Source organism: Corvus moneduloides, unplaced genomic scaffold (genome assembly GCF_009650955.1).
Source record: "Corvus moneduloides isolate bCorMon1 unplaced genomic scaffold, bCorMon1.pri SUPER_scaffold_79_arrow_ctg1, whole genome shotgun sequence".
In the NCBI taxonomy this organism is placed as follows: Eukaryota; Metazoa; Chordata; class Aves; order Passeriformes; family Corvidae; genus Corvus; species Corvus moneduloides.
In genome coordinates, this window is record NW_022436872.1 from 236029 (window position 1) to 258204 (window position 22176).

At 51.2% G+C, this 22176-nt stretch overlaps 1 protein-coding gene across 5 annotated transcripts; it reads right to left on the minus strand.

Annotated features, from left to right (window-relative positions):
- Window positions 1–3246: 3246 nt before the first annotated feature.
- On the minus strand, window positions 3247–15432 carry LOC116438657 (zinc finger protein 239-like). 5 transcript variants are annotated; one of them, XM_032097654.1, is made up of 4 exons: window positions 15397–15432; window positions 14760–15210; window positions 13872–14507; window positions 12221–12848 (listed from the first exon to the last, which is right to left on the minus strand). In XM_032097654.1, the coding sequence occupies exons 1-4, from the start codon at window positions 15416–15418 to the stop codon at window positions 12782–12784; spliced, it is 1176 nt and encodes a 391-aa protein (XP_031953545.1). In that variant the 5' UTR covers window positions 15419–15432; the 3' UTR covers window positions 12221–12781. The 5 variants fall into 5 exon arrangements, with proteins under 5 accessions (XP_031953543.1, XP_031953545.1, XP_031953544.1 ...); XM_032097653.1 differs by having other exon boundaries at window positions 13872–14366; window positions 14451–15210; XM_032097655.1 differs by having other exon boundaries at window positions 13872–14096; window positions 14349–15210.
- Between the last annotated feature and the right edge of the window lie 6744 nt (window positions 15433–22176).

Genomic DNA, 22176 nt, shown 5'->3' on the forward strand with positions numbered 1-22176 from the left:
TGGCTTTCATTTCGATGTTGCTTATAGTTTTCATATTCCCAAAATCTTTTGTCAGGCAATCATATTTATAAGGCTTTCCTGTTTCATCTTCCCCAACAGTGTCCAGTTCAGCACGAAGTGTGCTGGCTGCAGAAAGGAGGCTCCTCCGGCTCCCGTTGACTCCACCGGCTCCGCATGGAGAAGAGAAGGACCCGCCTGTCCCCAGAAGCCACGCCGGATGGGTTTAGCTGTGTGGCAGTCCATGGCTGGTTTTAGCTGCCTGCGGCTCTGGGACAGTCCCTCCCCAGCAACCCAGGGTCCGTGCTGTGGTGTTGGGAAAGGGGGAAAGGGGCCGTGGCCCTGGCCTGACCTGGCAGGGCCTGGAGGCTAAGAGCCCCCCCACCTTCCAGCAGGCGAGCTTGGACAAAAAGGGAATTCCCACCTTTCCGTGCGGTTTAAATATGTAAATTGTGAGAAGCGTCATTAGTCTAAAAGACTGTCCATCAACTCAGGTTCAACCCACTACACCACAACGCAGCATGGTCTCATGGAACCCAACAGACCATAGTGAGGTTCTGGAACCTCATGGAACTGCAGCTCAAATGTCTCACAATGTGGCCTCATAGATCACAGGACACCATTGTGAAGCTATGGAACATCATGGAACCAAGAGTCCAGTGTGACAGAGAGGGGCCTAAATGAACTCAGGAGACCATTGTGATGAAATGAAACTTCATGGAACCAAGGCTCTGATGTGACACAGTGGGGTCTATAGGAGCTCAGGAGACCATAGTGAGGTCACAGAACCTCATGGAAGCACAAATCTCAAATGTCTCACAGCAGGGCATCACGGAACATAGGAGAGCATAGGAAGGCTATGGAATCTTATGGAACCAAGGCTCTGATGTGACACCGCGGGGCCTATGTGAACACAGGAGTCCATTGTGACTCTATGGAATCTCATGGAACCAAGGCTCCAGTGTGACACAGTGGGGAATCATGGAATAAAAGAAACCACAGTTAGCTTCTGGAACCCAGTGGAACCAGGGTTCTAATGTGACTCAGAGGAGCCTCATGGAATCTAAGATGCCATAGTCATGGTATGGTACCTCATGGAACCAAGGATCCAGTGTGAGACAGTGTGAGGTCTGAATGCACCTCATGAGTAAATCCAGAGTGAGGTTATGGAACCTCATAACCTCAACAAAGGCTCTAAAGTGACACAGCATGGTCTCATGGAACCCAAGGGACCACAGTGAGGTTCTGGAACTTCATGGAACTGCAGCTCAAATATCTCACAGCAGGGCCTCATGGAACGCAGGAGACCATAGTGAGGTTATGGAACCTTGTGGAACCAAGGCTCCAATGTGACACAGTGGTGCATCATGTCACCCAAGAGACCGTAGTGAGGTTATGGAACCCCATGGAACCAAGGCTCCACTACCTTACAGCAGGGCCTAATGGAGCTCAGGAGACCACAGTGAGGTTATGGAACCTCATGGAACCAAAGTTCTAAAGTGACACTGATGTGCTGGGCGTGGGGGGGGGGGGTGGAAAGAGCATCACATCCATCTCGATCGCGTCCCACCGGAGCTGCTCCAGGGGATGCCATGCGAACGAACTTGGACACACTCTGACACACCGTAGGAGGTGGATACTCACTGCCACACACACACACAGAGCCTGACAGCTTCTGCAGCATCGCCCAGGACAGAGAGGTGGGAGGGGTCCTTTGTACAGAGTTCCATACAAAGGGTTTATTGAGGTCCCTGCCTGAAGGGATCCAGGGACAAAGAACACAGAATACTGCAAGGTCCAGGGTTTTATCCGGATCGGCACCAGGGGAGGGGCAGAACATCAGAGCCTATTCTTTGGGGACCAGGGGGTGGAAAGGGAGTGGGGTGACAGGACAGTGACCAGTGGGAAAGGCGAGGGGTGGAACAAGAGACCTGGGAACCAGTGGGGTATCAAGGAAAGGAGAACTATCTAGAACATGAACGTAAAAAGGGTAAAAGGGGGGTGGTCTTAGACAGCTGAGCCTGCCCACCAGCGGACCTCCACTGTTCTGAGGCTCTGTGGCTTTCTGGTCATTCCTGCAGTGGATTCAACCATCATCCCAACATCTCCCCCTTCTTTACTTAAAAAGAAGGCTTTTCCCACAGCCCTCAACAAAAAACTCTTAAGACAACTAAAAAGAAATAGAACCAGAAAAATGATCAAAATAACCCATAGGATAGTTTTAATATCAAGGCCACCCAACTTGACAGTCCTCACTTCCCCAGGAGTCCATCAAACCATCTGCCTACATACTTCTTTAGGTCTTTTATGTGGTCCTGCATCTTCTGGATCATCCTGTGGGTGCTCTGGCTGTGCGAGGAACAGTTGAAACAACAGAGTCCCTCAAACTCCTCGCAGCCGTGGCTGTGTGCCAGTAACAGGAAGTTAATTGCAGCCCTATTCTGGAGCATGGCTTGCCTGGTGGTTTCCTCGTCTTTGAGGAGCTGGCTGAGTGCACTCAATGTTAAATTGGCTAGCTTGCCAAGCCAGCACTCAAGGTGACCAATATCACCTAAGGCCTTGGCCCTATTCTTTCTATGGAAGGAATAAGGATGCCATGGCCTTTTTTGTATGAGACCAATAGACAATTTCACTATTACAATTTTCATCCAATTGTTGAATGGATCTTTTTTTGCGGGCCAATTGATTTCTGTTACACCAATTGATAATTTGTGTTTTGTTGGGTGCTAGCAGGGTAAGCTTTCCAAGAGTGCACAGCCCTCCTTGAAGATGGGAAGGGATTCCAGCCCAAACCCTGTCTCTGCAAATAAGAAACACTCCCTGGGGGAGCACTCTGGGTTTGATAGTGGACGCCAACAGTGTGGAGCTGGTGTAATTGCACCAGTAGGCAGCATCATACTCTCTTTTTGTGGGGTTGACATCTTTGGCGTAACTCTTTTTGTGATGTGCTGATTTGAGCCATTCGGAGTTGGTTAATTTGTATCCAAATCGGATACAATAAGGTGATTTGGAGGACCCCAGTAAGGCAAATTCTTGGGGCTCCTCTGGTGCATGTGGCAGTATCTGCATCCACTGGTCCCAGGTGTACACCAGATTGGGCCTCTTAGCAGCAAAGGGGCTGGAGGGGGATTCCCACCAGGCAGGTGGACAATGGGTCTTCCACGCCAGACATTGAAAGGCACATATGGTCTTGGTTAATGGCCTTGGCCAATGTGACCCAAACGTTGGTCTTTGGCTGCGGGATGATCCACGCAACGACATCTGGTGATATGATGCAGGAGATCATAATGAGGTGGAGGTAGGTCTCCATCCTGGTGGAATGGGGTTTTCTGGGCAGGCTCCTCTGTGGGATTGTAAATAAAGCTAACATAAATCAGAATCAAAAGCATTAAAAACCTTACAACTTGTTGGTTCCACTTTTAACTTTTCCTTCTCCTCTCTTTCCCCCCTCTTCAAAAAAAAAGGTAAGTAAGGGGCTTAGGGTAAGTGAGGGATCATGGGGTGGGGAAACACATGAGGGAAGGCAACGAGGGCACACTGTCTGGAGGTGGCGTGAGTTAGTTGTTGCTGTGGCCTGTCTGCTTGCGCCGACGTCTCCTCCAGGCAGCACTTGTCTCATCTTGCTGTTGTGCAGTATCTTGTGTTTGTCTCTGCTCTCCTCAGGGGTTGTCGCTGATGGTCCTAGGTAAGGCTTTACATTTCTGCCCAGCAGCCACTTCAATCCTTTAGGGGTGGAAACACACACATACTCCCTTCCCCAGGTAATGAGCTGAAAAGGGCCCTGGATCTGATGGCTCTCAGGGTCTTTGATCAATGCTGGTGGTTGCTCCTTTAATTTGGCTTGGGTCAAGTTAGTAAAATGCTGGAATATGGGGGGGGGTTGACTCTGAGAAAGGATTATTCAAAAAGTTTATTGTGAAGAGAGCCTTACAGAGTCTCACAATGGGAGAGTTAATCTCTGTCCCTCCACATTGTTGATCAAGGACCCTCTTGATGGTTTGATGGGCCCTTTTGACAATGGACTGTCCTGTGGGGGAATGGGAAATGCCCGTGGTGTGCCGGATGCCCCATGTGCTAAAAAATTTTTGCAGTTTTTTGAAATATAAGCAGGACCATTGTCCGTTTTAACTTATATGGGCATGTCCAGGGTGGCAAAGGCAAGGAAAAAATGTTTGGTGACTTCTTTTGCCTTTTCTCCTGCATAGGCAGATGCAAACATGGCCCCTGAGAAGGTGTCGATGGAGACGTGCACATATTTAAGTCTCCTGAATTGGGGAATGTGTGTCACATCGGTTTGCCAGAGTTCACAGCTACCTACGCCTCGGGGGTTTACCCCTAAGCCTAATGATGGGACCTGGTAGCTCTGGCAGCTTGGACATGTCGCCACATTCGTCCTCGCTTGATCCCTGTGGAGATCAAACATCCTGATGAGGGCGGGAGCATTCTGGTGGAAAAATTGGTGGCTCAATTTTGCCTGTTGGAAAGTGTTAGGTACATTGGGTGTTAGTATCGGCATTGCCAGAGCCTCAGCTCTCCTGTTCCCTTCAGCAATGGGACCTGGGAGATCATTGTGTGACCGCACGTGCATCACATGGAAAGGTTGCTCTCGGTGGAAAAGGAGATAGACCAGTTTCGAGCGCAACTGGTACAGCTTTGGATTTGCAACCTCTTTCAACAAGGTATGCTCCACTCTGGCAATTACTCCAGCCACATAGGCCGAATCTGTGACCAGATTGAAGGGTTCCTGGAACCTCTCAAAAGCTCTAACCACGGCTGCCAATTCTGCAATTTGTGGTGATCCTTCCATCACTTGGACATCAGACTCCCACACCTGAGTCCGAGGATCCCGCCAAGTCATCCTGAGCCATCGGTACAAACAGTTAGAGCCTTGAGCGGGGTTTTGCTTTGCAGTTGTTTTGGGGCCAAATTGAAAGCTGTGTTAAACAACTTATGTTTGGGCTTGTGAATTGAGATTTGGCCTGGGTAGCTGTCCAGAGCGAACTGGAGGTGCTCATTGGTCTGGAGCAAATGTTCCAAGACACCAATGGTCAATGGTACATGAATGCACGTGAAGTCGCACCCAGCAAGGGTACAGAGGTGAGCTCTGGCTCCCATAATTAAGTGAGCCATCAATTCCTGTGGTGTGGTGATGGTCTTGGATGGCTGGTGTGATGGGAAGATCCACTCTATGATCAAGAGAGGGTCTTTCTGCAATGCGTCCCACTAAAAAATAAGTCTGTGGTAACGTGGTGAGTTACCCAGGAAGATGAAAATGAAGGGTAACCTCAAGTCTGTCCAGTAGGCCTGTCGAGAGGACAGGGCGAGCTGCACCTTACCAATGGCATCCCGGGCCTCCACAGTGACGGTTTGTGATGAGTCCAGGTCATCTCATCTCATCCCTTCAGGAGATCAAACAGGGGAGTGAGGTCCTCCATCGTAACACCCAGCAGGGGATGGACCCAGTTGATGGAACCGCAGAGCTGATGGAGGTCTCGTAGGGTGCTCGGGTCATCCCAGATGGTCAGCTGCTGGGGTACAATGGTCTGTTCACTGATGTGGAGTCCCAGGTAGGTCCATGGGCAGATGTGATGGATCTTTTCAGGATGAATCTCAAATCCTGCCTTCTAAATGGCTTGGACAGTCTTTTCCAATGTCAAGTCCAGTAGGGCTTCCTCTGGTTCACAGATCAGGGTGTCATTCATACAGTGGAGGATCATTGATTTTGGAAACGCCTTCAGAACGGGGGACAGGAGCAACGTACCACTGGCAGATGGTAGGAGAGTTCTTCATGCCTTGTGGCAGAACTTGCCAGTGATACTTGCGCATCAGGGCTTGCTGGTTCATTGATGGAATAGAAGAAGGCGAATCGGGGGGCGTCACGCAGGTGTAGGGGGATATTGAAAAAACAGTCGTTGAGGTCAATTACAGCGTACTTCCATTGCCGAGGCAGCATCAAGGGCGAGGGTAAGCCAGGTTCCAGGGGACCCATATCTTCAATGACCGCATTGATTTTTCTGAGGTCATGGAGGAGCCTCCACCTGTCCTTGCCTGGTTTCTTTAGCACAAAGACAGGAGAGTTCCAAGGGCTATTAGATGGTACTATATTACCCTTGGAAAGCTGCTGTCTCTCCGATTCCCCTCTGTGATTGGTCCAGGTAGGTCAGCATGTGATCTTACATGCAGGACATAAAAGGGGTGCTCTCAGTGGGAGACCAAGTATATTAACTGTGAGAGTAGCCCAGGTAAGTGTGGATTTGCAACCTCCTTTAATAAGGCGTGTTCTGCCCTGGCAATTATTCCAGTCACGTAAGCCGAATCTGTCACCACATTAAATGGTTACTTGAACCTCTCAAAGGCCCTGACAGCGGCTGCCAATTCTGTCACGTGCAGAGAACCGTCCACTACTTTAACATCAGTCTCCCACTCTTGGGTCAGAGGATCCCGCCAAGTCATCACCGACTTCTGGGATGATCCAGAGCCATCTGTGAACACAGTCAGGGTAAAATTCCCTTTAAGGGAATTTTACTCTGGAGATGTTTTGGAGTCAAATTAAAATTAGCACTGAAGAGCTTATGTTGCGGTTTGTGAACTGACATTTGGCCTGGATAACTGTCCAGGGCGAACTGGAGGTGCTCATTGTTCTGTAACAAATGTTCTAAGTCACCAATCGTTAATGGAAGGTGTATGCATGTAAAATCGCATCCCGCAAGGGTACGGAGGCGAGCTCTGGCCTTGATGATCAATTGAGCCATACATTCCTGCGGTGTTGTTATGCTCTTAGACGGTTGGTGTGGCAGAAAAGACCCACCGTATAATAAGAAGAGGATCCTTCTGCACCACATCCCATTGGAAAACGAGGGAAGGGTAGTGTGGTATCTTACCCAAAATGATCAGACTATAGGGTAAGTCTGGTCTAGTCTGGTGTGCTTGCCTCAAGGCTAAGGCTAGCTGTACCTTACCGATTGCCTCCCAGGCCTCTGCAGGGACAGTCCAGGGAGAGTCAAGGTCCTCGCAGCCCCTTAGCAGCTGGAACAAAGGCGCGAGGTCCTCCGTCATGAGTCCCAGCAAAAGACGGACCCAACTGATGGACCCACAGAGTTGATGGAGATCTCAGGGTCCTCAGGTTGTCTCGAATGGTAATCTTCTGGGGCACGATGGTCTTTTCCCCGATGCGAAGACCCAGATAGGTCAATGGGGTGGTACACTGTATCTTGTCAGGGTGTATCTCAAAGCCCTTTTCCTTGATGGCATGAATGGTGTAGTTTAATGTCTTTTTCAGTTGGTCTTCATTGGGTGCGCAGATCAAGATATCATCCATGTAGTGAAGGATGATTGCTCTAGGAAATGTTTTGCAGATTGTGGACAGGACTTCCGCTATGTACCACTGGCAGATGGTTGGGGACTTCTTCATGTCTTGCGGCAAGACTCGCCAGTGGTACCTGCGCATAGGGACTTGCCGGTTGATAGACGGGACAGAGAAGGCAAACCGGGGAGTGTCACATGGATGAAGAGGGATTCTGAAAAAACAGTCTTTAATATTGATGACAGATACTGGCCAATGCTGGAGGAGCATAGAGGGCAATGGCATGCCTGGTTGGAGGGGACCCATGTCCTCAATCACCTCATTGATTTTTCTGAGGTCATGGAGGAGCCTTCACCTGTCTTTGCCTGGTTTTTTAAGTACAAAAACAGGGGAGTTCCAAGGGCTATTCGATGGAACTATATTGCCTTTGGCCCTCCTCCACTAGGGACTCAAGGGTGCTTAATTTTTCCCGGATCAAGGGCCACTGGTCAACACACACCGAAGTGTCGGTTTTCCAATTTAGGCGTGGGGTATCGCACCCCACAGTGGCCCCTACTGAAAATCCCAGGGTGAGGGAATCTCAAGGCGAGTCCCCCATTGGGACAATAGGTCCCGTCCCCACAGGGTAAGGCCAGTGTCAATGATAAACTGATGCAATCCATTTGTCGGGACCCTCGATAAGAATATTATCAATGCTCTGCTCAGCAGCAGCTGTCCCCCCAATGCTGGTGACTCTCCCACCTACCAGTTTCATTCTCCATCCCTGGGGTGATTCTGTTCTAGAGACAACCGTCACATCGGCCCCTGTGTCTACCGTGCCGGACAAGCTGACGATGTCTTTGTCATTGTGCAGGCAGCAGTTGGTGGTGGGTTTGTCCCGTCCCACAAGTTCCATCCACCACATGGAAGGTGTTCTGCAGCACCTGGATAGTCCTTAGGAACGATGATAGCTTGAGCAACCACCTGTCCTTCAGCTAGGAAGAAGGGTGGGCTGCAACAAGCTGCAAAAAATGTAACAGTCCCGTCCGAGTCAATTTCCTGAACACTGGGTTCAATGTAAAGTTCTTGTGGACCCCGTATGGGATCAGTTATAACCAAGAGCTCTGCATTTGCTGGAACTAAAAAAGCCCGTTTGGTCACAATTTGTCTCTGAACCTGCTTTTTAAAGTGGATGGAGGAAGCACTCACCAGGGAAACCCATCATTCTAGTTCCAACCTTTCCAAGGTGTAGGAACCCAGAGTGCCGAGAATATTTCTCTGCCTGTTTTTAAGGGTTCTTACCCCCCTGAACAACACTGATTTAGCTTCAAACCTTGGAAAAAATTACCAACAGTCAGACAAGAACTAGAAAATACAGTGGTGTGAATTAGGTGATAGACTACTATGTAAGATTGTCACAGGGTGAAAAATCTGGAGGTTTTGGGCTTGTCTTTGTAGTACATAGATAAGAGTAAAAAATATCAAAATGGAGGATTGTTGTTGTTCTCTAAACCTTCTTCTCCTTCTTCTACTACTCCATATTCTGCAGTAAAAGTAGTTTGGATTGACTGGATAGAAAATTCCACAGTTCCTAGTTGTGTTACTGAATAATTGGTAAGGAAGTGAAAATAATGTATGTTTTTAGTAACTATTGGTTAAAATATCTTTAAAAGGCTGTGTAAATCTTGATAATTGGCCTCACTCCTACTTTTCCTCCTTCTATGCTGTACCTGGGTCACGCTAGTGGCTCTGTTCCTCTGATAAGACTTAAACAACTATCTAGAAGCATTGAAACTAAAGAAGACATCTCGCTTTATCTCTCAAACTCCTTGCAAGGACTTTCAGCAAATTCTCTTCCATCAGGAGAGACTCGATTTATGGCACGGTGTCATAGGTTAGCAAGCATAGTCCCGGAAGGGATGTCCTTGCTAAGGGGTGCTTACAGCTTCCTCTGCGACCTGATAGAACCTATCAGCTGGCCAGTTTGAATATGGACAATTCTTTAAGCCACTTAAAGTTGTGTCTGCCTCTGTGATAGACACTTAGGAATAGGCAAACTCCCCCCCAAGCTCTCTCTTGTTTCCGGTGCTGGGACAGGTGGCTGCGGGCCCCATGCGGGGCCCCGTGGGCCCGGCTCAGGCCCTGCTCGGGCCAGGCCAGGCCGGGCCATGGCCATCCTGGAGCCATGGGCCTGTTCCATCCGTGGAACCCCCCCCACTGCCTTGCTGTGGGCAGCCGGAGCGGCTTGGCTCCCCCCCACCTCCACTGCGATAAGCCACAGAGCTGCAAGGCCGAGGTGAGATTAACCCTTTTATTGCTGTGAAGAGCTGAAAACCTGAGGGAAGAAAGGGAGGAGATGCTCAAAGCTGAAATTCTGTTGTGAAGCTATCAGAGTATCCTGTTGTAATTTCATGAAGATATGGGGGGTGGAGTGTTCAACTCGTAAGCGAAAGCACCTGCGCTGAGACAGGCAGATGCTGATGCTGCTGTAATTTCATGAGAAGTTTGGACAGGGAGAGATGGACCAGATGAGGACTTTTGCTCCAAACAGGAAAGGAGAAAACCTCAGTCCCTAGAGATGCTCCCAGAAATAGTCCTAAAGATGAAGATGAGGAAGACCCTTTGCTCCCAGGGAAGGAGAAGGGCCTCTGTTTTTTGTTTCTGAACGGCTCACCCTTAAAATTGTACCCCAAAAAATTTCAAGAGTGGACCCTTGAAAGCAGTTGCGGGAAAAGCTGCAAGTCGGGGGAAGGGACTCACATGCAGGGAGAGAGACCTCTTCCTAAATGGACTGAACAATATTTGGAAGTGGGCGGCTGTCTCGTTGTGATACTGTTTTCATAGCACGAGCAAGAGAGACTCCTCTTCCTAAATGGACTGACCAAGGTTGTTATGGAAGTGGTAAACAGACTGAACATCTTAAGGGTTTTCTTCTTACGTTGTCAGTGGGAGAAGGGAGGAAGGTGGGCAGAGGAGGAGAGTTCTGAAGGTATGGTATACTTTTTTTTCCTTCTTTTAGGTCTGTTAATAAACTTGTTTATATTCTTTCAAGTTTGGTGCCTGCTTTGCATTTCTCCTAATTCTTATCTCACAACAGATAAACAGTAATGAGTATTTTGGGCCAAACCACTACACACGGTAAAGTGTCACAAGGCTTCCTCTGTGTCAAAGCTAGCAGGCTTGGGGAGCTCAGCCATTAATTTTGTGTCATCGCACGGTGCCACTCCACACTCTGCTTCTGGTTTCCCTGGTTGTATTGGTGTCAATGGTGTCTGCACGCCGAGCACTTAGAGCAGTCTGCAGGAACAGGCTCACAAGGCTTATTAGGTATGGAGAATTGGTGAAAACTTTGAGGCTTAGGACAGATTTTTGCAAAGTGGCCAGGGCTTCCACAATTAAAGCAATTGTGTGTGTCTCTGCAGCCCGATGGAAGGTTCCCTGGCCGGGAATTCTCCATAGCTTCCACTACACCCCCCAGCTTATTTGGATGGTGGCAGTGTCCAAAGGGACCAGCTTCATACACGCCTTGATCACGTGATCAAGGGTGGGAGGCGAGTCCAGGGGGAGCGCCCTCAACACCAATTGGCAGGCTTCACTGGCATTTGTTTTAGCCAGAGTGCTGAGCAGTTCTCCCTGGGCCTCAATGTTGTTAACTTGCCTCACCACAGCTTCCCGGAGCCCATTCACAAACTTAACAAATGACACTTGGGGAGCCTGTTTGATGTGTGTAAAGCTGGCCATGGGGGTCAGGGATAAGGCCCATTCTGCTGCGATTTTTATGTCACTCAGGATTGGCTCGGGAAGGTTCGCAGCCTGATCTTTGGGGCTTTGAAAGCTGACCCTTGCCACACAATTGGTCCATTATGAGATGTGCCTTAGCAGGATCCCTTTGGTATGTCAAAAGAAGATCCCTAAGCTGCTTTTTCCAAGTCCTCTCCCATAGGAGGTACTCAGCCGGGGAAAAGGATGCATGACATAATTGTTTTTATATCCTGCAAAACCAGAGCATTGGTGGTGAAGGTAGCTTGGATTAAGCCTTCGAAGTAAGGGGACTCCCACCCAAATTCCTTGCCAGCTTTACACAGCTCCTTCAGGTGGGCATATGGAAATGGTTCCCTGTTGTACAAGACCAGGACAGCAAAAACTGTGCCTTCCCCGCCCTGGTTCCGGCCTTTGTCACTCCCACTTCTGGCCCCAGGAGCATGGGAACCAGAAGAGGTGGCATGGGAACTGGAAACTGGTAAGGGGCAGGGCTGCCGATGGAAGGGGCGGGGAGTTGGGTGGAATCCACGACTGGAAAGGGATTCTCAGTGAAAGGGGAGGGTTGCAGAACGGTTACACTAAACGATGCAAGGGGCGCAGGGGAGGGGTCCGACGGAAGGGCATCTATCGCCACAAGGGGTGGAACAAGGGAGGAGCTGTGGTTTTCAGCGGGAAGGATGGGGCAGGACAGGGACAAAATGGCGGGCCTGGCCACGAGGCCGGCATCATTTTGTGAACAGTCTGAGGGGGATGAAACTGGGTCTGAGGGCGAGGAAAACGGGTTAAAAGAAAGGTCCAGGGCAGTGGTGCACTCACTGTCACGGAAAGGGAACAGGGGAGATCAAGAGGAGTCAGGGAGACAGTGGCAACCCTGCACTGCATGGTGGGCTACACCTCCCAATTCCCCCAGAAACGGGTTAAAGAGATTAGGAACATGGGGATAGGGTAGAGGCGGATGGGGAACGTTCCAAAAGGGATTAGGACTTTTACAAACACCCAAGCTATTCCCCATATTTCTAACTGTAAATCGAAACCAGTAAAGGAAAAACTTCCCCACAGAACGACCCCACTTTTCCCCAACACCGACAATCTCTCCCCAACTCTATCCCAAAAACTTAACATCTTAACCGACTCAATTGTCACATTTAGAAAGTATAAAAAAATCCAGCTAACAAAGCGTTTAAGAAGCCCCTTAGAAAACTTATATTTGCCCGCTTTTAGGGAACCCTCAGCTTGGATGAATATCTCCTGTTGGGGCTGGGATAGACTCGCTCCCATCTCCCCAAAACCACATCACCCACCACCAAAAGGAAAGGGACAAATGAACCAAATGGCCCTGCCAGGCGCTACTCACCAGTCTCAAAGCATCGGCAGGAAAAAAGGCTTTTCACAGTAGTCCTCTGGCCTAGCCGATCCTCTTTAACTCAGAGGGTTGCTGGCCATCCCTCGGAGGACGCTTAATAAAACTGAAGTGCCTACTCAGGCAAGCAGATGACCTGAGGCGAACACTTGGTGATTTTTCGACCGCCAAGGATGCTCCACAGGAACCTCTGGGAGAGGTCCCTGTTCGGGCACCACTATGACGCGCTCTGGCCCGTTGGTGTGGGGGGCCACCGCATCCTTCCTGGAGAGCGTCCTGGTTGGGGCTGCTTCCACTAGTATCCCGGATACTCAGCTTCAGCACGACAGCACCAGGCTCCGCTCACAGAAGCCTCGCACCAAAATGAACCCTGATGGATATCAAGTCGCGTTGCCAGAGATAAAGAGGCGAGAGGGACCTTTTGTGTAGATTCCAGCGAGGTTTATTCTAAAACACACACAGGAGGATCCAGTGAAAAAATGGCCCCGACAGAGATTCAGGGATTTTATACTCGGGGTTTTGGGGGCAGGCAGAGTGCCAGAAACCAATCGGGTGAGGGCTAGAGGAAGGAGAGAACCTGGAGTGACAGGGGAACAACAACCGGGGAAGTGGGGTGGTGGGAATAGGGACAGGGAACCAATGGGGTGTCAAGGAGCAGAGAAACTTCCAGAACATTATACATATTAACTAGGGGGCATACATATTCAATGGGATCTACACAGAACTAGGCGGAGGGCCAACTGGCCAACCATAAAACAATTTACATACCACAGTAAAGGACTGGGGGAACTCTCCATAACCCAGGGAGAGATTCTACACTTCGGTACCAGCCCACCGTGAGTCCAATGTTGCCCTGGCCCTTCTTGGCTCCCTGGTTACCTCAGCAGCTGCTGCTACCATCATCACACCCAAAACACCCCTCAGGAACAGGGGATAACCCAAATGCCCTCAGATGTGGGGGATACCCAGAAAGGAGATTCCCCCCAGCCTCATCATCCCCAGCCTTCAGCTCTTCATTCCAAACCCCTGCCGCCCCCCCCATTACTCACCCCCCCGCCGCCCCCCCATGTACCTCCCACTCCATCCAGACCCTCTGAATGACATCTAACCCCTCGTGGGGATTTTGAGGGGGCTGTAGATTCAAGTAATTTTGGAATGTGACTGAGCCATTTGGAGTGGGAACTGAACATTTTTCAGTAGGATCCAGTGGTTTTGAGGTAACAGATCAAGGCCTCTATCTTCTGGAGTACAAAGTGATGGAGAAAACTCTTCCATATCCCCTCAGAACCCCCAAATCCTCCCAAACATCATCATCCCTGGTGCCTGTGGGGATACAGAAGGATATGGAGACAACCAGCCAGGTGTCTTCCCAACATGGATACAGGGAATGTCGGTCCTTCAGTGGGGGATGAAGTTGGAGCAGCGGACAAAGCTCTTCTGCACTCGGGGCACTCACAGGGCTTCACTTACCGGTGCCTCTGTTGATGTCTGGCCAAATTAGAGCTGTGTGAGAAGCTCTCGCCACACTCAGAACACTCATAGGGCCTCTCCCCAGTGTGGATGCGCTGGTGCCTGATGAGGTGGGAGTTGTACCTGAAGCCCTTCCCACAGTCGGGGCAGCGGAAGGGCCTCTCCTCAGTGTGAATCCGCTGGTGCAAGAGCAGACTGGAGCTGGTCTGAAACCTCTTCCCACACTTGGTACACTCATAGGGCCTCTCCCCAGTGTGGATACGCCTGTGGCTGATGAGGGTGGAGTTGTGCTTGAAGCTCTTCCCGCAGTCAGGGCAGCGGAAGGGCCTCTCATCCGTGTGCGTCCGCTGGTGCAGGAGGAGATGGGAGCTGGTCTGAAACCTCTTCTCACACTCAGGGCACTTGTAGGGCCTCTCCCCAGTGTGGCTCCTCTGGTGGATGATCAGCTCAGAGCTCTCTCTGAAGCTCTTCCCACATTCCCCACACTTGTAGGGCCTCTCCCCAGTGTGGAGCCTCTGGTGGACAATCAGGTGAGATCTGTGTCTGAAGCTCTTTCCACATTCCAGGCACTTGTAGGGCCTCTCCCCAGTGTGGGTCCTCTGGTGGATGATCAGGCTGGAGCTCTCCCTGAAGCTCCTCCCACATTCTCCACACTTGTAGGGCCGTTCCCCAGTGTGGATCATCTGGTGGTGGACCAGGCTGGAGCTCTGGCTGAAGCCCTTCCCACATTCCCCACACTTGTAGGGCCATTCCCCAGTGTGAATCCTCTGGTGACGGATCAGGTGGGAGCTCTGTCTGAAGCTTTTCCCACATTCCCCACACTCGTAAGGCTTCTCTCCAGTGTGGATCATCTGGTGGCAGATCAGGTGTGAGCTGTCTCTGAAGCTCTTCCCACATTCCCCACACTCGTAGGGCCTCTCCCCAGTGTGGATCATCTGGTGATGGATCAGGAGGGTGCTCGTGCTGAAGCTCTTCCCACATTCCCCACACTCATAGGGCTGTTCCCCAGTGTGGATCATCTGGTGGCAGATCAGGTGGAATCTCCAGCTGAAGCTCTTCCCACATTCCTCACACTTGTGCGGCTTCTCCCCAGTGTGAAGCTGCTCATGGACCACCAGGTCCGAGCTCTGGCTGGATCTCCAGCTGCCTTCCCGGCACAGGGTGGGCCTTTCCTCCTCACAGCTCCCTGGGCTGTGTTTGCAGCCCCTCCTCCTGTGGGATCTCCGGGGCTTTTCCTCCCCGTTGGATTCCTGCGCTGTGGAGCTGCTCAAAACGGCCTCTTCCATGAGGTTCTGCCGCGGGGATTTGTCCTCCCTGGGCTCCATCCTCAGCTCCTTGTCTGGGGGAGGAAGGACAAGGAGAGGATGGGATTTGCCTCCGTGCCACAGAGAAGGGGAAGGAGATCCACCCAGTCCGTCCCCAGCAGGACGGCATTGGCAGCGGGGTTGTCCTGCAGCCGGGAGCGATGCTGGGCTGGGAGATGGAGCAGGAGAGAGGGGGAAAGGGGCAGGGACTTCCTCCTCACCTGCCTGGGTGTTCCAGGGCATCTTCCTCTTCCTCACAGCCTCCTCCTCCATCTGGCCAAGGGTTGGGAATGGGAAATCCTGGTTTGGGGAAAAACAAGGGATGAGCATGTTGAATTTGAATGTCCCCCTGCCCAAGTCCTTCTCTACAAGTCACCGGGCATCTGGGGTCCAGAAAACCCTCCCAAACACCAAGATTCAGCCCTGAAAAAGCCTCACAGGAGTTCCCTCTCCCTAGTCCCCCTGCTCTGATGTTGGGGGGTTCCCCCCTATCCCAGCTGCCAGGGGTCACGCTTGTATTGGGGGTCCCCCATCTACTTTGGTCCCCGCCCTCCCCAGGCTGCTGGGAGTCCAGGAATCCAAAAAGCTCCCATCTTTGGTCTCCCCACTTAGGGATGCTGGGGATTATGGGGTCCAAGGGGTCCTTCTCCCCTTATTCTCTGCTTCGGGGTGCAGAGGGTCCAAGGAGTCCCCCCTTCCCCTCTCCAGGCTGTTGAGGGTCCCGCAAATTTTGGTACTCTTCCCTCTCTGGGCTCCCCACTTTGGGGTCCTGGGGGTCACAGGGGTTCGCTCCTCCAGACTGCCGGGGCTCCTCTGGTCCAGGTACTGCCCCTCTCTGCTCTCCCATCTCTGGGGGTCCCCAGGTTCCCCCTTCGGCTCTCCCGGGGGGTCCCGCAGCCCCCTGGCTCTGGGCTGGAGTTGGCCGTGCCTGACCCGGGGCAGAACCAACCCCCACTGCAGGGGAGACCCCACATCCCCCTGCCCGCTGCCAGGGCTCTGCTTGCACCGCCACTGGGACCCCCCAAAAACATCTCCTGGGGACCCCCCCAATGTCCTTGCAAGCAGCATTTTCTTCTCGGCTTTGGAGTTCTTCATACTCCAAACATCCTCCCCAAAAAACCCAATCCAGGGACCCCCAGGATATCTGGGCCAAGCTCCCCCTCCCCGGGCACCTGTGGGATGGGAGGTGATGCTCCCATGGGTAGGGGGCTGTGAATTCAGGGAGTGCTCGACCTCGTGCTTCCTTCTACTTTTCTTCATCCTCCCTTGTCCCTCCTCTTCATCCTCCTCCTGCTCCTCCTCTCCCATCCCTCCTCCTCCTCCTCCCTAATCCCACCTCCTTCTCCTACTTCCACCCCTTTTCCTGCTCCTTCTTCATCCCTCCTCTTCTATCCCACCTCCTCCTCCTCCCAGGACCAGTAAGACCCTGGGTTCCCCTTTCTCGAGCCCCTTGCAGCCTGCGGGAGCTGGAGCCGGGACAGGTCGGGATGGGCAGCGCGGGGCTCTCGGCTGCTCCCACCCGCTGGGGGCGGGGCAACCCGGCCCGGGGAAAGGAGAGGGAAACTGGGAACATTGGGGGCTGCACATCCAAACTGGGCCTTGCTGGGGACCCTGCGTGGGGACTTGCAGCCCTTGGGGCTCCTCTTGGAGCCTGGAGAACCGGGAGGGGGAACACAGAGAGGGCTGGGGGATCACAGGAGTGGCATCGCTGGCAGTGACTGCCTTGTACTGGGGTAACTGGAACCTTACTGGGGCAACTGGGTGGGACTAGGAATGACTACAAGCATGCTGAGGCCAACTGGTATGTACTGGGAGTGTCTGTAACCATCCTGGGATTGACTGGAACCACAATGGGAACAACCAGGACCATGCTGGGGAGAAATGGGACCATGCTGGGGGCTACTGGGAGTGACTGGGTTTGAACAGGGGGCAACTGGGCACGACTGGGACCATGCTGGGAGGGACTGGGATCATATGGGGAGTGACTGGGACTATACTAGGGGCAACTGCATTAAACTGGAACCACACTGGAAGATCATGGGAGCAGCTGTGCCCATGCCGCAGTCATACTGGGATCCTACTGGAACTGGCTGGGATCATACTGGCAGTGAATGGAATAGTACTGGGGGTATCTGAGAGTGACTGCAATCATACTGGAATCAGACTGGGAGTGACTGGAAAGGTGCTGGCCGTGACTGGAACCATACTGGAGGTGACTGAGAGCAACAGAGACCATGCTGGGAGCAAATGGGATCATATTTGGAGTGACTGGGAGTGACTGGATTCATACTGGGAGCAACTGGGCCCACACTGGCAGTGAGAGGGAGTCACTCTGGGCATGACTGGAATAATACTGGGAGTATCTGGGAGTGACTGGCGTCATACTGGGGGTGACTGGGTGCAACTGGGATCATACTGGAAGTGGCAGGAAGTGACTAGGATCATACTGGCATTGAGAGGGAGCAGTTGGGATCACATTTGGGGTAACTGGGATCATACTGGGAGTGACTGGAACCAGATTGGCAGTGACTATGGGTCCTACTGGGATCACACTGAGATTACAGCAGGTGTGAACGGATCCTGACGGGGGCTTACTGGGAGCTACTGGGCCCATGTTGGGAGGAAAATGTGGACATGCCTTCGGTTTTAACCTTTATATTTTTCAAATTCTGTATTGCTTGGTGTGTGACTCTGAAGTTTTTTGTTGCCTGTTAATTTTTGCTCTCTCATGCTAGGTAGACATAACAAAGCCCCTCTGGCCCTGCTTTCCAAGGACACCAAGACTGTCTTGGGGGTTTAGGAGCTCTCCTGGTTTCCTTTTTTCTGTTAAAGGAATTTTCCCCATACGTGGTGCTAGGGGGACAAATGGCTGGGTATTTAAGAAAAAAAAAGGGATGGCTACAGCAGTGGGGTGCATCTGGCTACTCTTTTGTTTCACCTGGGTGTGCAGGAAGTCGGTCACCAGTGCTTGAACAGACAGGGAGTCTGCTTTCTTTGGCTGCTTTTCCTTCTGCCGGAGAAACCCCGGGATCCCAAGCCCACCTTTCCCTGCCCCGCTGGGAGCCGGGCCGTGGCCGCCCTGCCTCCGCCGCTGCTTCGAGCCTTCGCTACATTGTAGCCCTGCTCGCCCTGCCTGCCCAGACCCCTGGGGGGGTTCCCCATTTGGATACATCTCATCTGCCACCCAGGATTTGTGCTTGTCCCTGCAATTCCAGCCTGCCGTTCCAGCCTGCTGTTCCCAAAGGTCCAGCCGGACACCGGGATCGGCTGCCCAGGGGTTTGTGAAGCTTCTTTGTTCCATCCCTTCCCGGGATCCCGGGGCACCGGTGCCGCGTGTTTCCCGAGCTCGCTCCGGAGCGCCCCCTGCAGCCGCGGGGGAACCATCGCACCTGCCCTGCTCACCGGGAGCCGCCAGCGCCCCTGCCGGCTGCGAGCGGAACTGCACCCGAGGGGAAAGGGCCCGGCAGCCGAGAAGGCTGGCACTGGGTTTGTGATTGCTGTTACTGCCATAGTTATTGTTGTTTGTTTGACTTGTTATACACATATAGATATATAATAGTAAAGAACTGTTACTCCTATTTCCCATATCTTTGCCTAAAAGCCCCTTGATTTCAAAATTATAATAACTTGGAGGGAAGGGGGGTTGCATCTGCCATTCCAAGGGAGGCTCCTGCCTTCCTTAGCAGACACCTGTCTTTCAGACCAAGACACTGTCCTAGGCAAAAAAGTAGAAAACAAAGAGCCTCTAAATGCAGGGTAAGCTGTGGGGAAAACTGAAGCTTTAATTGGAGAATTAACCCTGCTATGCAAATGAACCAAACCTATCAAAGGGTGAAGAACTCATGACCTGGGGTCCATCTTGGGGTCCATTTTGAGAATGGCTTCAGGCTCCCCAGGGTGTACATGTGAAGGTCCTATCAAATAAATACCTCTTTTATTCCTTTGTTCCTGCCTAGTCTCTGTTTCTAGGAGGCCTCATAAGGCATCAGTTCTTTGGCGCCACCAGAACGGACAATGAGGCTTCCCAAAGTCCTCTGGGACTCAGAAAGATCCAGCCCAGCTCCCCCCCCTTGCCGGCACCCGGGGGGCAGTTGCCAGGAGTCCAGGAGGCAGAGAAGCCTCAAGAGCCCAGAAAACTCTCCAGATCCAGCACAGAGGCACATGAGTAACTGAATAAAGGTGGTATTCTGTTGTTAACACCTGAATTGGGTATTAAGACATCTCTTACAGTTTGTTTAGGGACTCGGGAGGGTCCAAGGGGTTTTGTTTGGTGTTTCCCCCTTTTGTTAGCTTGGCAGCTCACGAGAGCTTGTCAGAGAACTCGTGTGAGAGTCCCAGGGAATTTGATTTTCCCTCTGTTGGTTTGTTCCTAGCTTCCATCCAGCCACCACCCTCTGACATGCAGCCAGGTGGCACAGTGGCTTGGATTGTATTTTGAGCCTCTGTTTGAATCCCCAGGGTTGTGGGTTCGAATCCTACCTTCTCTAGTTTTCCCTCTCTGCTTTATAGAGTGACTTAGATCTTGTTGCTTTATTTTTGTGAATTTTCTGTTTATAAGCATAAAACCATGGGCAGTAGTATTTCTTGTATGGGGAGTGAAATACCACCGAACACCCCTTTAAGCTTTGTATTAGATAACTGGGCAAAATTGATAGGCAAAGATAAAACCCTTACAAAAGCAGAATTAATTAGGCTTTCAACATTGATTTGGTCAGCTTATAGGTTAGATAACTGGCAAAAGTGGCCACAGTTTGGAAGCCCAGATGAAGAGTTATTATTGAGTTTAATATCGTATCATTGAAGAGATCACTGTTTCTTAGAATTAGAGTACGCCAAGCTCTTCTTGGCTGCATCTAAGTTACAAATATCTAAAAAAGAGCATATACTGTTTTTAAGGAAAAAAGAGAAAAAGATTAAGAAGTCTATGTTGGACCTGACAAAAGGGGAAGACGTGGAGATGGATTTAATAGCTCCCGCCTCGAGATTGGGCCCCCCTCCTCCTCCTCCCCCTCCTCCTCCTTCTCCTCTCCCTCCTCCTTCTCCTTATCAGCCAACATGGATCTTGGGGGCGAGGGGGGGGAGGAGAGGCAGCTTTAGATAGGTTCCAGCCGGTGAAAAAGGAGAAGGGGAAGGCAGAGTGGCCGCCCCCGTGACCTCCCGCAGACGCGGGAGACTTCCCAACCGTGACTCAGGCTCCGGCAGGGCCGCATCTAAAAGAGGATGAAGACTGGCCGTGGCGGCTCTGGAAGGTGCTTGTGTCTCCAGTGGCTTCTGCCCAATAGCTGCCCGGCTCTCTCCCCCGCCTCCCCTTCAGTCCCACCAGGAGCGGATGGGCCAAGGGTAGGGGACAGCCAGTGTGTGCAGCCTACGGCACCCCTCTTGGAGGTGGAGCCAGAGGGCAGGACTTTCCATGAAGAGGGTAGGGAGGGAACCTCCCTCAGGGGGGGTGGCATTCCTCCCTCTCCCAGGCGTCGGAATCTCCATGACAACACCTCACGCAGAGTGGCTGGCTTAGAGGATGAAGTCATGGAAGCACGGAGGCCCAGGGACACTGCCCGGCCCCTGCGGCAGAGCAGGTCCCTGTCAGTGATATCAGGTACCAGAACGGGCCGGGGCAGACCTGACACAGCCGACTCCACAGAATCAGACAGCTCTCACCCAGGCAGTTCCTCTGAGGAGGAAGATGAGATAGCTGCTTTAAGCAGGTGAAAGAGGGGAAAGACAGCAAGAAAAGCAATAAGGGAGAGAAGCCCAATTGCTAAACAGACCAGAGCAAAAAGGGAGCCAGTTTTGCAAGCCCCTCTGAGACAGGCTGTGGGTAATCAAGGGCCAATCTATGTGAAAGTTCTGTACTCCCTCAGAGTTAGAACAATGGAAGAGTACAGTAGGAAAATATAAAGAAAATCCAGACAAAGTGGCTACTTTGGCACAAAGAGCAATCAAAACACAGAACCCTGACTGGAGTGATTTGGCAGCTATGATAGAGACATTGCTTGATCCCACTAAAAGACAGATGGTAAACAAAGCTACTATAAACTCTGTGGAATTAGGCATAGCTAGAGGGATGTTCCAAGGTACAGTTGCAGAAATTTTCCCAACAGATGATCCAAGGTGGGACCCAAATGTGCCAGCAGAAATGCAAAGATTAAAATGGTATCAAGATCTCATAGTATATGGGTTAAAGCATGGTGTCCCTAAATCTTTTAACTGGGCAAAGCTTTATGAAGTGAAGCAAGGTCCTAATGAAACTCCTACTGATTTTTTGAATAGGTTAAGAGAAGCTGCTACCAAATACACAAACATAAATACTGATACAGCGGAAGGGGGAAATCATCTGGCTTATATGTTTATGGGTCAGGTTTCAAACTATATAAGAAGAAAGTTGCAAAAGTTAGAAGGTGTTCAAGACATGAATAAATTGTTAGAAGTAGCCTGGAGAGTGTTTTGAGCTAGAGACTCCAGTGACAAAGGTAAACCCTGTCCCAGGAAGAAGAATAGTCAAGAAAAGTCATCTAAGAAAGCCTCTCTCCCTAGGGAGAAAGACACATGCACTTATTGCAAGAAGAAAGGGCATTGGAAAGCTGACTGATGTTGAAGAAGACACCCCCAGTTCCACAGCTACCATTGGAACAAAACTCAAACTCAGAATGATGGGGACCGGAGGCTTCTCCCCCAGCAGAGCCTTTGGTTATAGTTAAGCTGGGGAAAGATGAGACAGAATTTCTGGTAGACACCGGCGCGGCATATTCTGTGTTAAATACTTAATAAGGGAAACTGAGTCATGAAAGTGTTCATGTAGTTGGGGCAACAGGGGTAACTGAAACACGGCCTTTCTTCCAACCTTTGAAATTTGAACTGGGGAAGCACTGGGTAACTCATCAATTTCTTTATATGCCTAACTCCCCTAAACCATTGCTGGGGAGGGATTTGTTAGAAAAATTGGAAGCAGAAATTAAATTTAAAAGGGGGGGGCATACGAGTTATCATTCCAGAAACTAAAT